General features: G+C 37.7%; 1 protein-coding gene across 2 annotated transcripts in view; it reads right to left on the reverse strand.

Moving 5' to 3' along the window:
- Positions 1–18,495, reverse strand: part of ITGB6 (integrin subunit beta 6) — a 128,559-nt gene that overhangs the window by 4,815 nt on the left and 105,249 nt on the right. For both annotated transcript variants that reach the window (XM_081051693.1, XM_081051692.1), the window contains 4 exons: positions 15,335–15,557; positions 13,131–13,228; positions 8,244–8,363; positions 2,934–3,100 (listed from right to left, as the gene is read on the reverse strand). In XM_081051693.1, coding sequence (XP_080907819.1) covers positions 2,934–3,100; positions 8,244–8,363; positions 13,131–13,228; positions 15,335–15,557 — 608 coding nt within the window. The remainder of the gene's footprint in view (positions 1–2,933; positions 3,101–8,243; positions 8,364–13,130; positions 13,229–15,334; positions 15,558–18,495) is intronic.

The raw sequence follows: 18,495 nt of genomic DNA on the forward strand, positions 1-18,495 counted from the left end.
GCTCTCCTTCACTGTTTAGACAAGGTTGGGTTTCCCCCAACCATCTGGAGTGACCAGGCCAATTCCTCCAGGAGTATGGAGGTGCTAATTTAGGCCATGGATTCTGCAAATGCAATGGCACATTTTTAGAGCGTGAAAAAATGGTAATAAGAAAGCTCTCTGTCATGACCCACAGTCTCTTCATGATTGCCTAACTGCCAAGTGCAGACCTGATTTGCTTAGCACAGTGCAAAATCAATCCATGACTGCTAGAAATGTCAGACTGAACTTTTTTTTTTGCCTCTAGTTAATGACTTGTCATCCTAGAAAAAAATGTCTAATCAAAGATGAATTTAAATATCTTCCCTTTCTGTTTTCATAAAGAATATGGATGGTTTTTTTTAAAAAGTGTAATAAAAGGTACTTTTCTTATGGTAATGATGAAATGTTTCAGGGGCAAGAATGAAACTCTTTCTCATCCTGAGCTCTGTCTGTCACTTTTAGAGTCCATTGGGGGAAGAGGGGTCTATGGGTCTGGAGACCCAACTACCCCTACTGACCGTGGAGGTCCCCCAAGTTTTGAAGGCCAATCAAATTCAGTTCTTCAAGAAGAAATAGATGTTAGATTAAAAATAGAATCAAATGGAGCACCCCAAAATGGATGCGCTGACCAACAGTTTTTTCCAAAGGATGTATTCGTGAAATTTGAACTGAATTATTTGAATTAAACCTCTTTTTCATCCAAGTGAATAATTATTACCTAGTCATTACCTAGTCAAGAACATCAAACATTTGTTATTCAAAGAACTTAGTTTAATAAGGGAATAACATTTTTCATTCATGCTTTTATCTATTTAATGATATTTTTGTTCCATTTTAGCTGAAGAAACAGCAAAAACTCAGCATTTGAATTACAGTCATGTTCTACATCCTGAGGGAAAACAATACATGTTTTAGGGAAATTAATTGTTAATTAAATTGTTATTTTAAAGATATTAATCATTTGTCAGTATTCATGGCTTTGTATAAGAACATTAAAATGTGCTGGTTGGTAGATAACATCACATAATTGCCCAAGAACTTGTTTGTGGGACACCTGCTAGTTATTTCTAGGGGTCAAGGCGGTGCTTGAAAGAAGAGGTTGCAATTAGGATCATCAGTTTGGGAAATCTCTTAACTTCTCTGAGCCTCAATTTCCTTGCATTCAAGATCAGAACATCAAGAAGACTTCCCAGGGCTGGTAGTTTTTCCACTAACTGCTGCGATTGTTTTTTTATGGTAACTTAACCACATTCTTTTGCCTGGTTGCCCTTCTGACTATTGCCAGGCATTTGCTTGACAGCTGATGAGAATTAGAAACAGCTATGGCCAGGGCATCAGGAGAAGTTAACTGTGCCAACACGCTGGCCTCATAGTACTATGTGCTAAGTCACCAAAGTAACCTGTCAGGTTACATTTGACCCTGTTAGGGATGGATAAATTATATCCTAAATGCAAATCCACAATTAACTTTCCTGAAGGGTTTTAATTATAAAAAATCTGTACATGCGCAAAAGAGGAAAGCTGTATAATGAACCTCTGTAGACCCATCACCCAGATTCAACAATTATCAAGATTTTGCCACACTTGCTTCAATTATCCATCTCACCCTTTCAGCTAAGTTATTTCAAAGTAAACACAGCCTTCACTTCCTTTCACCTTAAAATCTGGGTTAGTTTTTAGCAAAGCCGTAATTCCAGATTATCACACTTAATCAAATAAACTCTAATTCGTTGCTATCCTTTAATGCTCAGTTTATATTATCCTTTCTCCAATTGTCCAAAAAGTGTATTTTTACAGTTGGACTATTCAAATCCAGACCAAAACAAAATCAATGCATTGCATTTGGTTGTTGTGTCTAAAGGCATCTTTAATGGGAAGATAAAATAGATAAAAAATTTTATTGTCCATTGTCCTGCACCATGCATTATGATTATTTCAAAATAACTCCATAAGATAATGTCCCTTATCAAGATAAGTTTATCCAAAACAAAAAATTTTCATTTGTTTTAGGAATTGATACTATCACTACAGACTTAGAGAAAAAAGTGTTAACACCAATTTATTTGGGCAGGTGAACCCAAAGGAGCATTGTGTTTGCTTGTATTTTCTCCTGTGATATTACTGTTTTTAGAATCAGCAATGTAAGATAATTGCTATTAGATAGCTGGATGCACCATTAAAGAGAGAGAGATGAAATTAAAACCATGAAATTGTTTCTATTGGCCTCTAGAAATGTAATTATCTCTCCCGTGGAAAAGAAACACAGAAAATTGGAGTCCTGTTTTGTGTTTGCTTACTGTGAAGAGGAGACACATAAATTATATCTATTGAGTACATATATTTAAAGGTTGATACTTTTTGCTTTCCCCCCTCCCAGTAGCTGTTTAAAGTTTATGTTATTCAGAAAAACTAACTGGATGGTATTTAAAAATTCTTCTCAACTTTGCTTTGTAACCTATTATGAGTAATGAGTATTTCCATGGTAATTGGCATGAACTGTTTAGTACTCATGCACATTATTCCATTAGCTATTACATAAAAGATTTATGGAAATGTTTAGATAGAACACCTATGCTTTATCAAATGGGGCCTGAGGGGTCCTCCTGGTGGTGAGAAATAAAAATATATGTCCTTGATTTTCCTAAGTTGCTATATAAAGAGTTTCATGAGACTCTTCAGAGTGGGGGAAACCCCCCTACTGGACAGAGAGAAAAATGTATGCTATCAGGGTTATCTGGGACCCAAAGCAGAACAGAAATCAAAGCTGTTGGGGCATGGTGAGAGGTGTAAGAAAGAACATGCCATCTAACTCTCTTTTAGAGCAGATGGGTATCTCTTAAAGCTCATACCCCCTCTCTTCCACAAGACACTTTCTGCTCTAGACAAGGAGTAGCCCCTAAGTATTCACATACCGTTTGCCACTTGGCCTTTGACCTTTCTGCTTCAAATTTGGCAACTTCTTTACGATCATGAAATGACACCAGCAGCTTCCAAATGCACAGTAGGACAACCCCAATAAGAAGAATAGCTAATGAAACTCCCAACATGATCATGGGAATGTTCGGAGGTTTCGGACAGTCTGTGAAATCAAAGAAAATTATATTGAGAAGATGGTACAATTAACATTTTTGATAAACAGTAAATATTTCTCATTGAATTTTCCAGCCACACTTTTTCTCCTGTAGAGAGAATATAATTAAAAAAATCTTTTGTTTTGCTGATTTTTTTTTTTTTAAAGATGAGTCACTTGTTGAAAGATAGCCCTATTCCTTCAAAGTAGAACAAAAGATAAAGTAAAAGTTTGGTTATTCAAAGCAAATACTGGCGGTGCCAAAAAAAAATCTATTAATCTTTTATTATTGGTATATATTGAGTATTTCGATTTTAATCGTTTTTTCATTTCTTAAAATGTGTATACATTTTTTTTTGGCACATTCTGTAGATATACACTTGAGTGGCTGACTCAAAAGAGTTAAAATCCAAAAGAGTGACGATTAATGAACATGCAATATTTAAGGGACCATAAAAAAGACTATAGTTTAATCACTAAAGCTGGTCTCTTCTGGGTATATGATAAAGTACAAATGTAATGTGTGTGTGTGTGTGTGTGTGTGTGTACGCGCGCATGTGCCAGCACACATGTGCACACACATATAATGACTTTTTCATGGATTTTCTTGATATATAAACTGTCTAGGGGACTATATTCAAATCATATAAAACCTATCTCCTGAAAAGTTTACTGCTTGTTGCTGCTGGGTTTTTTTAATATGAAGACAATCATAGCTATCAGTTTCATTTTAACTCTAATGCCTGGTGTCCTGGAAAGTTTCTGTACTGGGGTCAGGAGAGGACTGAAATCCACCAAGACCTTTGATCTCTCTGAGCCCAGGACCCTCATCTGTAAAACAAAGGTGTGGGACTTCAGTGTTCCCTTAACTTCCCTGAAAATAAGATTAAGGCCAGGTGTTCATGCTTATTAAACCCACAGCTTCCTGGAAACTTCCCCCTAGATTCTGATTCAGTGGGTCTCGGATGGAGCCACAGATTTTTTATTAGTGAAAGTATCCTGTGATTCTTATCTTCAGGGAAGTTTAGGAAGTCAGATGTTCTGGATAGTCCTTTCAACTTGAACGTTATATGAAATGCTATTTTTGACTCTATTGATATTAATGTAATTTTGCAATTATACAGTACCTTCCCTCATTGACAGCAGAATGACTAATAATCCTTGCGTGGGTGGGAGAGGATACATTTCTTAATGAAATATTATAATTAAGCTCTCCCTTTGCTTTCATGGGGGAAAAAAAATCCCACATAGAAATTATCATTAAATATCTGCCTCCCTCTGCAAGAAATGAAGCAAATCCATGGTATCTAGGGAAGAAATGAATCATGCGTAGTTTATCCTAACTCTTATTGCTTTTAGATATTTAATAAGGAGAGTTATACACCCAGGACTAGTCATGCTGCTTTCAAGGTAAGAATCTATAGCTGATCTGAATTTGAGCAGGACTAATAACCCCCTAACTGCAAGATGCCTGTCCTCATACACCTTTGTTCTTTGGCCAAAGAACCAGGTAGGGAGATCATGCAGAAATAAGTAAAGGAACTGATGAAATAGCAACTGCAGTATGAAGATCTAAAGACTGTTTCTAGCATAGTACACGAACCATGGCCACTTCTAATAGGTTAGCAACACTCCTGCAAAGAGAGTGGCAGGTGCCTGTCAATGAGGGTATATACTGGCTACATCTTTGACTCCGAAATGTCGGGGTGGGGCATAGCATGTTCTTGCTCAAAGCCAGATGAAGCTTGCCAAGACCTTGCAGCTAGAAACTGAATTAGGAGGGCTCTCCAGTAGGGAATAAAAAAATGAGACACAGGCATGGCCTGGCAGAGATAATTATTTTAAGAATTTTGAGTCATTGGGAATTATACATTTCTCAAGACAAGAGTTTGGCCCGAGTACCACAGCACGTTTTACACAACAGAAATGTTCACTTTTCATACTCTCTTTAGTATTTCTTGAGATGCTCAGACTGAAGATGTATTTATAGGTGGGAGAAGAGGGCACATTCTGTGTGCAGCCCAGTGTGGCCTTTGGGGTCAGTGTTGCTTCTGATTTTAAGGTGCTGAGTTTCTAACATTGTGGGCCTGGTAGCTCTGCCAGAGGAGGCTACCGAGCACTAGAAATGTGACTTTTCCATATTAGGTTGTGCGGTAAATGCAAAATACACACTGATTTCCGCAATATTTTGAAATGACAGTATTGGGGATATAATGAATTAAGTAAAACATCATTAAAATTCATTTCGCTTGTTCTTTGCTTTTTACTTTTTAATGTGGTTACTAGAAATGTTTAGATTATGTATGTGGTTTGCATGAACATTTCCATGGGACAGTGCGGGTCTGACATTTTCAGGAGTCAAATATTTGCTATGATTGCACAGCCAGGGGGAGGCAGTGTAGCACAGCAGTGAAGAGCATGGGCTCCAAGCCCGACTGCCAGCTCCCCAGCCAGCGCAGGTGCTTAATTGTTGCAAAACCTAGCAAATCATTTAACTTCTCTATGCCTCCATTTCCTTATCTGTAAAATGGAAAGAATGGAAATACCTGCTTCATATGGGTATTGTGGGTATTAAATGAATTAATACATGCAAAACATTCAGACTGATATCTGGTGTATGGTACTAGTAAGGGCTCGGTAAATGAGAGCTGTTGTTGTTGTTGTTATTACATTATTACAACAAATGTACTCTCCCCCCTTTTCTATCCTCAAGACCTCAAGGGCCTGGAATCTCCAAATTGGAAGCCATGGGTGTGACATTCACACCCGCATCCCTCTTAGGAAGGCTCCCCAGCTATTATTCCTGTCTGAGTTCTTTATGAATGCAGCTCTGACCTCTGAGAGTTTCTCTAGATGTAAGAAAAACAGATGAGCAAAGCTCTCTCTACATCCACATATGCCCTGATGGTGACCCTTCACTTGGTTTCTTTTTCAGTTTGTTTGAAGGATCCTGAGAATCCTTAACCTCCTCCTTTCTCATTTTACCTCTTTTCTATCCAGGTCTCCCACCGGCTGCGCTGGGAGTCTCTGGTGTTAAAGCTGTGAGAGGGAACTAGGGGATCCTGGGGATGGGCTCCCCCGCAGGGCCCTTGGAGCTCTGGCCTGTCTAGGAATGCCAGCATTTGCCAGGAGCTGTCAAGTGACTCTTGTTAAGCCTCAGGGAGGTAACTTTTCCCTACTACAAAGCATAGGGAGAATAAAAAGCCTTACTAAAATAGCGTCAGGGCATTGAGTGCTCTCAGAAGGATGGCATATTGATGTGCCACTCATATTGTGTGGAAGAAAAAAGAAAAAAAACTAATAGTCCAGTAATGAGAAGGCATTTATCAGCCAAAGGCACATTTTTCACACACACACACACACACACACACACACACACACACACACACACTTCAAAATCAAACCTACTCGATACGAAAGCTCCCAAATTGAAAACAGACCCTATTCTGAAAATTTGTTTTTGCTATTTGGAACTCATTTTTCCAATGGAATTAATATTACAAAAAGTGGCTTTGATTTTAGAAAAACTTGATAAAGCCAGCAGAGGGTTGAGGGTCTAGTTGAAGAATTTGATTTTATTAACAGATGAGGAGGCAGGGTTTTTGTACCATAAAGTAATTATTCCTTGTAAAGTATGATTCACCTTAAATTTTCTGAACTAATGGCCCCTATGATGTATTTTACATATGCATTTCCAAGAAGTCCATTTACACGAGATTTTCAAGAGCACGTCTCCAGATGCACTCTGCCCATCTGAGCTTCAAGGTCACAGTCACAATCAGAGCCTTGTCTCTTGCCTTGGGCCAACCTCTCCATCTCCCTGACCCTCAGCACTGCAAGATTGCTATTTTTCTAATCATCTTCTCTGGGTTCGTTTATAATGTCTTGAACTTCCTTTCTGATTACTTAGGTATTGCTTTGGTTTTTACATTCTTAAGGGATGTCAGTTTGATATTCTTGGTTTCAAATCCAGGACTTAATATTTTGTCCGCACATTGATAATCAAGCACACACAGCAAAACACCTGTGCCTTCTAGCCTGCCCTCGCTGCTATTGTCTGGGGTAGAATTTAGGCTCCGAGTATTTGCAGGGAGGAGAAGGAGGTTGCTGACAAGGGCTGGAATGATCTGATTTAATGCAGTCGTCATTTCTACTGGAAGGGTTTAGGGACACATTCTTAACTGAAGACAGAAAAGGGGAGCCACTTGTGATGGAAGAATGCAGCCAAAGCTGTCAGGGCAGAGTTGCTCAAAGAAGGTCTTAAAGCCATCTCCACCCGAGTTCCCTGGGCTACACATCAGGCCTGCTGATTCAGGATGCAGGCATTTTAACACGCTCCGCAGGTGAGTCTGATACTCTCTAAAATTAAGAACTTCTCAACAAAAGTACCTTTCCCACTATTTTCTACCTAATATAAACTCTCTCCCCTTCACTGAAGATGAGTTTTTATTTGACAGCTTCCCGGGTCCCAAACAAACTCCGTAAGTTGGTGTAGAGGAAAATCCACAGAGGCAATGGACTCTGACTTCCTTTATAGATTATTTCCTTCCTCACTTTCTGCTTCATGTCTTTTCTGACTCACCATTATCACTTAATGAACCATGACTGTAGGTTATGAACTGGCACATACATCACTCCATTTAATCCCTGAGTCAATCCTTAGAAGAAACTACTATTATTTTTCCCATTCTACAGATAAGGAAATCTCATCTGTAGACTCAGAGAGGCAAGTGTTTTCCAGAATGTCAAGCAGCTATTAAGTGGTAGAGCAGGATTTGAGCCAAGGTTTGCCTAATTCAAAATTCATTCTCTTAGACTGTTAGGCTCCTTCCTGTTAGTCTTTCCGAAAGGTACACCTTTTGCGTACATTGTATTTAATTTGCCCGCCTCTCTACAATTCATCAGCCAGCTTTCCTGGAGAGGATGATTGGTACAAATACACTCATCTCGTTATTTGGTCTTAATAAAAAGACATCGGAACATATCATACCTTTCAGTAGATATCTTTCAATTATTGTGAAAGTAGAGGCACTTCAACAAAAATTTGGAAATGTCTTTCCTGGCAAGCTACCCAAAGTGTCTTTCTGGTTGTTTATTTTTCCTCTCCCATGTAGTATCACTTACCATTGACAATGGAAGGCATGCCACCCACCTTTCTCGTTGATACTGTGAATGATAGTTTTCCCTTCGTTATCTATAGTTATTAGGAATGTAATAAGACATTCATTTTCTCCTTGCAGGGAACAGGAAACAGAACTATCCTTTGAGAAATCTGCAGATAAAGGAGTCATTCATTAGGTTAAATGAGATCCCCAAAGAGATTATTTTTAAAGCAAAGCAGTATTGAATTTTAATATGCTAATAGGAATTTTTAACATTGCAGAATAAGAATAGAAAAGACATAGGGTTTTTCCCACCAACTGAGGTTTTAGTTTCTACTCGTGTTCCGGAAGAATAGTTCGAGGTGTGGTCAATCAGGGCTGACCATCAAATGCACTTATCAAACTGATGGGGGCAGGATTTCAATAGAGTGGAAGTATTTCAAGGCAAGGTAGCCCTGCAATGGCCCTGATTGTGGTCATGAGGGAGCTACATGTTCTTGGCTGAGAGCATCTGGGAGTAAGCCTAGATTACATTTCAGAAGGAAACTACACAATCCAAACTGATACTGACCCTGTAAACGGGACTTTCCCACAATGGCATAGTCAGGATTTCTGGCCACATATCGTCACAACAATACATATAAATTAATATCAGGAAATAGAGACTGAAGTGTTATGTAGCCCAGGGACCAAAAGGATAAAAGTAAACCCCAGATTAAAAGGAACCCAGGATGACAGTTTGTCTCACCATTCCGTATAGCCCCTTTCTTAATTAAAAAAAAACAACACAAAATAAATATAAATATGTGTGTGTGTGTGTGTGTATATTCCAGTTTTCCTCAAATCTTTTCCAAATAGAAATTTCTTTCTTGTTGAGCTTATTCAAGAGGCAGAAAATAAATGTCATGACAGAAATTAAAAATATAGTAAAATGGTCTATCTGAGATGTTAATACCTTTTTTATTAAAAATTCTAGTGGTCTGGCACCTATTCGAAAATTATGCAGCATTTTCCTAATTTAAAAAAAAAGAAAAGCTTGCTTAAAGTTCTCCTGTCTTCTAAGTTGGATCCTTTTTAATGATCTCATTACAAACACTTTTACAGAAACCTGTAAATAGAATGACCATTTATTAACCTGAAATGTTAAGACGTGCGATCCAATATTGGTGTACTATGACCCAATAGGTCAGAATATTGAAACTGGGACTGTCCAAGATAATCTTGCATTACTCTGGCTAGATTTCTAACGTTTTTCATTAGCTTAAATACAAAAAAGTTTTAATAAAATAGAACCTAAATATGTTGCCCTGACTCGAACAAAGAAAAATTAAATAACAGGCTATTTTTGGTTCAAAAATGCAGGAGCCACAGAAACATAGAAATGTTACATTGCTTTGCATTTAGTCTACAAGATAAAAACCTCCTATCAGGGTTTGTGAGAAGTATGCTCGTATTATCTACGAAAACGGGGACTAGTAAAAGTAGTAAAAAATTTAGCATTTCTGTAAGATTTCAGATGATAGATTTAAGTGAACAAACTATTTTTGAATCCACAAGAAGCATCTATTTACATAGAAATATTAAGAAATTTAATTACAAATCATTCTCATTTGGTCATTCCAGAATGTTTATGATCATTGAAATCACGTGGGAGTTCTGAAAAATATGAATTTCAGGGACCCATCCCTGCTCATTCTGATTTGAGAAGTCAGAGATACACACAGGTGTTAGTATTTTTAGTGAGTTGTTTAGTATTATTTTTAATAAGGTGATTCTGATTAAGAGGTTTGGGAACCTCCAGGCAATACTTGGTTAGTGAAATTTGTGTCATTTCACATGTTTGATAGCAACAGAACTGCATATGTAATTCATGCTTTGGTCATTTTTAGATGGCCTTCACCACATGTCCTCCTATTACACCACTGCAATTCTCTAGAAGTCATGGAGTCTTGGGGAACATGGCTTTTCCTGTTAGAGTAGTTTCTTTCCTTCCTTTCCCCTCTCCACCATGACAATGCATACCCACTCTGTTCCTCTCCAACTTACTTAGTGGAACATTTTATTTTCAGGTAGAAAATATGTGGACAGCTTATAATACTCCTTTCAGTAATATTAATCCTGCTTTTTTATTTTCTTTTAAATAGCTACACTGAAGCACAGGGAGGCTTACTTTACTTGGCCAGGATTATTTAAGTTTTAATGGAACTGCTAATATGACCTTTGAGTCATGATTCCCTTCTTGCTTTAATTACTACACCACTCCTTTTCATGACTGTTAGGACTCTAGAGTTAGCCTGTTTTATAGTGTTTGGGTATTAAAATGGCATTATTGAATGTGCAATGAAAGGGTGCAGCTTGGATTGGAGATTTGCATAATTAGCTGCTAAGGTTTTCTTTTGTTGCTCAAAAGAAATGGAGCTTTCTTTTCTACCCACCTCTATGAGTGCCAGCAGTGCTCTTCTAGAATAATACAATGAAAATAAGATCTCAGGCAGTTCATGAAATCATACTTAGAAAAGAAAGAAATGTGAGAACGGGTGTGAAGAGACCAGGGTCTAGGAAGGTCCAGGAAATATGTGGAAAATATAAACCGTCTGCACCGCTAAATCAAGATAACTATGTGTTGAAGACCTCTGTCCTGGGCCCTAGCCAGTAGTTGTCAGAGAAAACAGTTTCCCAAAGGGGGAAAAACAAAAGGGATTCTGTGGTCAAATAAGTTTGGGAATCCCTCCTTACTTTAATTCTTCCCTTGCCTCTCCTGAAAATTCGCAATGCACATGTAATTTAATGTGCATAAGAACTCTTGGGAGTCCCTCAAGAAAATAAAAAGCTTAGCTTCCCATTTCCAAAATATATAAGATCATGGGTGTTTTTCTTCCATTTAACACTTTCAGAATTGGTGTTCCATTGAGTATACTTTGAGTAACAATGCTCTGAGTACACGAATGTTGGGTAAATTAAAAATGTCTGTTTCAGTAAAATGGATTGAATAAAGTTAAACCACACATCCTTAGAAATGCTCATAAAAGTCACCACAGCACCACTGGGGAACAATTTATTTAGATTATAAAGTTATACTTATTTAATTTTACTCTCTGTGTCCTTGTTGGGGGAAGTGTGGGCTGATAAAAGATCCTTCAGAAGAGCAAATATATTGTGATAATTTCAAGGTGGTATGATCACTAACATAACTGGGTAAATAACTTGACATAGACCTATAAAAATGCTTATTAGAAAAGTGACATTTGAATTCACAGGCTGATAAATATATTCTTTCTCAAATTCATCAAGATTAGTCCTTTAAATGGTATTAAAAATGATTATTTTCAATTTAAGAGTAAGAAATTGTTGCATTCCCCTCTTTTGTAGATAATTTAGTCAATTACACAAAAGGAATAATGCAAATATTTAAATGCCATTTAGACCTTTCAAATCCAAGCATTTAAGATAATGTACTTAGAAAAATGTGTATTTAAATATTGTAATTCCCTGTTGATGATTTACATGTTTCCAAGGTTCACTCCTTTTTATTTTTTCCCTCAGCACATTCAATTTCCCATGCTGCTACTGAATTGAGTTCTAGTAATTGGCAGGGCATTTTCTGCAATTTTTAGTCATTCCTTGGGACCACCTAGTAAATATCCCAGATGTTTGCTGTGAAATAAAGCCAGAAAGATATGCTGAGACTTTATACCAGTTACTAACTAATGTGGACAGTCCACAAATACCACTTTACTCAGTGCTTTTACAGCATCTTATCTTCAGTATTAGTGTAAGAGACACACCATTTTGTCCAATTTATGGCTATTTGGCATATTTTTCTTTAGTCCCCGGAAGAGCACAGACGAGGGGTTTTACGAGCACTTATCATGCCCCTCCATACAGGGTTATTCAACTGTGCACAGTCAGATATCTCAATTTTGAAACAATGTAGGTAATTTTCAAAACAATATAAATGTCACTAACTTATTCCATTTTGGAAATGGATTAATTTCTGTATTCTAATTCTGTCTATTCAAGACACATATCCTAGAGTGTCATAAATTATTGTCTTGATTATGCCACTTTCCCTGAAATACATTTTGGTCGCATCTCTACAGCGTGCAGAGCAGCAGTCCTACCTGAGCAGCATGATAACGCAAAGAGTTCGTGATGATGGAAAAACCAGTCCCCCCTAGATTGTCCTTTTAGGAAGAGTCAGTCCTCTTCTTGGTTTTAAAGTTCACCAATTATTTTTTCAATGGCCTTCTCAGCTAAAATACAACCCCCATTTAAATATCTGAGATGCTATTTTGCCATTAGGAAGAATCTGATTGTAAATAATTAAATTTAAAAATGACAAGGGAAAGCAAGAGCAGAATTTGTTAGCAGTGAAAGGTAACAGGCCCTTCTTGTATTTGGAGGGCAAGACAATAAGGAATTAAGGATTGTCATGTAATGTCCATGTTGACAAAGTTGGAAATAAAGCATACAGAAGGAGGGGAGGGAAGAAAAAATGACTATGAATCAATAAGTGCCCAATGTCAGATGGCCGCTCTCAGGAAACCCATATTACACTTTGCTTTGTCCTATTTTACAATCAGATGATAGAGGATGATTTCAGGTTTGAAGTTAACATTTAGATATTTCTTCAATTTCCTTCAATTCTAATTCAAAAAAGTATAGCATCCTGGACATCTCTACAATTTCCTTTGTTAAACAGAGGTGAATTTGCCCACAGAGCTGAAGTCAAATAAGAGTAGCTGTGACTTTACATTGCTTGTATCTCCAGCCATCAGATGTTTAGCCTTACGGGTTGCATTTACCCTTAATAACTAGCATAAGTGAACTAATGCCTGGGTACAAATGAAGTGCAGCTACTGGAAAGCCCATCACAGAGGTTCTGCCTCACAAGAACTAAGTAACAGGAAAGGAAAGCAATGTAAGACAAGTAGAACCTTCTTCTTCATTGATGGTCACACCAGCTAGCTTGCATTTGTCAACACATTCTTCTCGGGCCTGGCCATCTGCAGAAAGGTGGCATTCAATGCAGCTCCTGTGAACATTATTCAACAGAGTTTATCAGTTCATGTTGACAGAAAATAGATATGCAGCTGGGAGGCTGCCTTCATGCTGTCACTGTGTTGCTTTAGGACTGTCTCCTCGAGGACGACGCCTTGTGTTACTTTCAGAAAAATGGTTGGGTGATATCCAAGAGGAAACTGCTTTATTCTTAATTCCACTCAGTAATCAATGTTCCCTGAGTGGCCTTGATAATAGCTACTATTCTCATTTAACTCTAATGATTGCTCTGATTGGTTAAGTTAAAAAAAATCAACAACACTCAGTTACGTTGGTATTTGATTTAGCTGTTTTCGTTTTACATTTTCCTGGGAAGCGTTTATACTGCTAAAATATAATTTGAGACTAGACAAAGTTTGAATTTCTTAACAGAAATGCTCAGTATTTTAACAAGAATTCCAAGAATTCATATATATTCTTGAATTCTTGGAATTCAAGAATTCCAAGAATATATATATATATATATATATATATATATATATATATATATATATGTCCTGAATGACTATTTAAAAGTTTCGCTTTTCTGTATCTCTTTTGAATGAACCCAAGCCTTTGATAGAGGTGGTTTCAAAAGCTGAGCATTACAGCCTGGATTCTCATTAAAACAGGCTTTTGAATAAAAGATCACTATTTGTAGAAAATTATATTTCCAAGAACATAGCCCAGGAATGAAACCACTCTAATGATGTCTATATAGCAAAATAAAACTTAGACCCTGAATTAATCTTGTATGAAAATCACTTTACAAACAGATTGTGTTGGGAGTACCCCAAAACAGCCAAAGTTTTCTTACTGTGGGCACACATCATGCTGCCTCTCTCTTCCCCTGGCCATGTATGCTGTTCCAACTGCTGGAAACATGCCCCACCCCCAACCATGCCTCATCACATCTCAGCCCAAACTACACTTCCTTAGGCAAGTCTTCCCTGCCCCTTACCAATTAGTTCCCTTGCAGTGGAAGCCTCTGAATTCCTCTGCAGGAAGGGCTTAGGAACAACAATCTATGTGGAGATGGGGATAGAAGTCTTGTCTGAAACTTACATTTGCATTGTAAGCATATTGCATTTATCTTGGAGACCTTGCAGGGGGCTGCTGGAGATTGTGGAAGCCCTTAGAACCTCTATCCCTTTGTGCATTTCATGACGGCTGCCCAAGCTAGTCAGGTAGACCTATCGCCCACCATATAGTTCCTATCATATAGTGCCTTTTATATCCCCTACTGTTACTGTCAGCCCACGGAATCAATATTGATTTTCTCACTTTGTTTACATTGGAAATGCAAATATCACCGCATTTTGGGTAGCAGAATTAATGAAAATATGAGCTTCTTAAGCATGTTTGCTGCATAATACCTCATACACTACAACGTCCTAACACAGCCAACTTGGAAACTTGTTTCACTGGATCTAACAAATGTTGCCCCACTTCCCTTAAGAAGTTATCTGCCAACCAAAGAAATAAATTCCTGACTAGAAAATAAGAAAATGTATTTTTGGTGTTTTTGTTGTTTTTATGGCATAAAAGAAACTACAATACCCAAAAGCTGTGTAGAATGACAACCAAAGAAAGGTGCCAAAGAGCACGAGCGGTAAAGAAGTAGGAAGGAATTAAAAGCCAAGATTGTCTTTCTGTCTCTGCTTCCATGAGTCTATAGATAGGAAAGAATCAGTAAGGTCAGGCTATGAACTTCTCAATAAGAAAGAAGCTTGTCTGTTTCCCCTGAAAAAGTACTGAATGTGGGTGTCATCAGCCTACCTCCAGGGCATTCCTTATGTGTGGCTGGCATTGTCACGGAGAGGTTATCTGACGCTATCAGTGTGGGACATCAGCTCAGCTTCCCCTGCCAGTCTCTAGCAGAAATGAGACATTGTGGCCCTGGATAATCAGGACTGAGAAAAAGGCAAGCCAGGGACTGCTGTTCCAGGCTGACGATCACAGAGGCCTGTGGGTGCTGATGAATGCTCAGAGACCAAACCCAGCAACAGCAAACTGAGGTCTGAGCTTCTAAAACGTCACTGGAACTTTGATCCTCATGAAACCTTTGGGCAAAGGAGACTGGAGAAAGCCGACACATTACCGTTTAGAGTTACAGAGATCGCCACAGGTAGGACAACGTTCACAGGTGGGTCCGGAGGCTCCGGGGTTCGTGCAGACACACTTGCCACACACACAGTCCCCTCGCCCGCTGCAGAGCACCCCGTCTTCAGAGATGCACACGTCCGTGCTGGTCGTGCAGTTACAGTACTCGCCGGTCCAGCCGCTCCTGCACACGCACTCGCCGCAGTCACACTCGCCGTGATCTGCAACACAAAGCTCTCTGTTTTCTAGGGTCAAACACCACTTTCAGGGTTTGGCACCCTCTGTATATACAGAGGGTGTCAAAAAAGGCATACACATTTTAAGAAAGGAAAAAACTATTACAATTGTACTACTCCATATATACCGATAATGAAAGAGGAATACACGTCACATTTGACTTCTGCAATTACAGGAGGTGCTCAAAGTGGTTACCATCAGCGTCCAGATGCTTCTGATTATGGCGAACAACTCTTGAGCAACGTTGACCAAAGTGTCCACTTCTACACATTTTTTTGGCACCCCCGGTATATATACTAAAAAGAGATATACTTCTCTAATGAGATAAAAGAGTTGAAAATTATCTGGATCCATGATATTAAGACATATTCCAACACTATTTCATAACCTATTTCATTCATAATTGAACTAATTAACTCAAAGCTAAGAATAGGTAGGTGATTTAGGCCAAAACCATTTATTTAACTTTTATATGTAAGTTATCCTCTAAACTACAATTGCTTTTTGTTTCTTCCTCAGCAAAAAGGGAGATTTACTTTCATGATAGGGAGATATTTTTATATTGAAGTTTATCCTGAAAAAACTAATACAGTTTATAAATATTTTCAAGAGAAATGTGTATTTCCAAATGCTTTGAGAATGCCCAAGTGCATGTAAGGATTACTTGGCTGAAATTTAGGAAACCCTTCCAAGAGCTCCATTCAGAATTAAGAAACACCCCTTTCTGTGGGCCTTCCAGAACCATGACCTGGTCACAAAAGTTGCTAATTGATATCCGCAAGCAGCTAATTATCCAAAACACCTATTCATACAACAACAACAACAAAACCTTTATAAAGGCTCATGTAGAGGCAAGACGGAAACCAAACATCAAGAAAAAATTATCAAGCTCTTTTCAGATGAATAGATCTTTATGGAATGCCATTGACTGATAACTGTAAGTGCATAATGGCAGGATTTTTTTTTCTGTAATGCCATTTGCCTGTTAGAGTTTCCAATCTCTTAGAATCCAAATATAAAAGACTAATGGAATTTGGGCAAGAAGAAAAAAAATCAATGGAGTCCTATATCTGTGAGTGCTACGAATGGATGAAAAAAGGTGTATAAAAAAGAACATTGTGATAATAGCCCTTCAGAGAAGTGGCGCATTGCAGAATATATTAATCGTAAAAATAAATGAGGTCTACATAAGAAGTGGAGCTGTAGCCTATTTGGGCCTGTTGCAAACAGCACCAACAGAATGTCCAGGCACAAGGTTAGGCACAATTTTTACTGCTACACTAAGCACAATGCCACACACATAGTAAGTACTCCATAACTATTTGTTGAATTTGAATAATTATACTTACTTTTATTATACCTTTTATAGAGAAAGTTACTGATAACAGAGTAACATCCTTTGCAATTTTACCATAAAGCAAAATAGCTTTGGAGAAGCAGTAATGGTTGAGTGTTGTAAATTACTCCAAACTATGAAGGCAGTTGGCACTGGTGGAGTTTTCTGAGTCCAACTGAAAACATAACTGTATTTTCTAAATAAAATTTCTTTAACAATCACTGTAGCTGATACAGAGAGAGGTACTCGTGTCAGACGTTCCGAACTACAACGAACAGAACAAGTCATTTCTTTTGGGGTTTATTTCTGTTCTCATGCATGATACAAAATAAAATGAAAGACCATCAAGAAACTGGAAGAAGTGTGCTACTGAACACAGTTAGCAATTTACACAGCCCAGGTCTGTTTGCTCTAAGATTTAGAGGGTGAAATATAGGTGGGGTTAGTATTGCTATCATATTTTATTAGATTACACTTAAGGGCTTTTTTTTGAAAGGTAATTTCAAATGTTTTGAGCACATATTTTATTGGAAGATTTGTATTAGAAATGCAATCTGAGATTCTGTTGAACATGTTCTTTCTAAGACGGGGTGACGGTCTCAGGCTTCAGACCATGTCCTATCTACATCTTGTGAAAAGAAGACTGATGAGGGTTTGGAAACACACTCATCAAATAAAGAAATACACCTCTGAATGAAAGGGGAGAGGAATGTGTCTCAGTGTGGACAGATCCTAATTTTTTTACTTTCTGGGGTGAAGAAAGAAGGCAGCCTTGGAGGAACCTATTGGTAGAAACAGCAGCAGCAAAGGAACGAAACGTAGCTACACTTCTAAGTGTAGCAAATGGTGTTCAAAGTGCTTGGAATTCTTTGAGGCTCTTTTTCTCAAAAAGAAAATCAGTCTCTTTTACATGCCCCTGACAGTGTGGTTTTGAAAACATAATTTGCTTACTTTTCTCTAAAGACAATGGTTTTCTGTTTTGAAAATCTGCCTGATCATACACTGTGAAAAAGGGAGACACGAGAGCTTAAATTCAGCAGTTAATATTTCAATTGTAACACACATTTATATCATTTTAAAGTATATTAACACATTTGTAATTCTTTTTTAAAAGATCACATTTATATATGTATATATCAGAATGATTTTAGAGCAGTGTTATATGTAATTTATTCTTAAACTACAATGATTTTACATCTACAAATATTAAAACATAAATATTTCTCCTATCTAAAAGTTTTCTCAATCTCAAAAAATTCTAAGTAATTTTTCAATTTTACCCTTTCCACGGCCTTTTTTATATACATCCTTATTCATCTTTATTATACCCAGTGCCTAACCTAGTCCCTGTCAAATAATAGGTATTTAATAAATATTTGTGACATGAAGTCCCTGAAAGTCCATTTAAGGTTTTTTTTGCATGTGTGTCCGTTGTCCTTGACCTTATGCTACTTAAGCAGCCTAGCTTTTAATTTTTCCAAAGTAATCAGCATTAAGAGTTGGGTGAGATACCTGGAAGCCCGATCAAGAAAAGTCTGGAAGATAATGGAGTTCAAATTACATGCAGTTTTGTGGAGTCTGGGTAA

This window comes from Rhinolophus hipposideros, assembly GCF_964194185.1.
Source record: "Rhinolophus hipposideros genome assembly, chromosome: 6".
Classification (NCBI taxonomy): Eukaryota; Metazoa; Chordata; class Mammalia; order Chiroptera; family Rhinolophidae; genus Rhinolophus; species Rhinolophus hipposideros.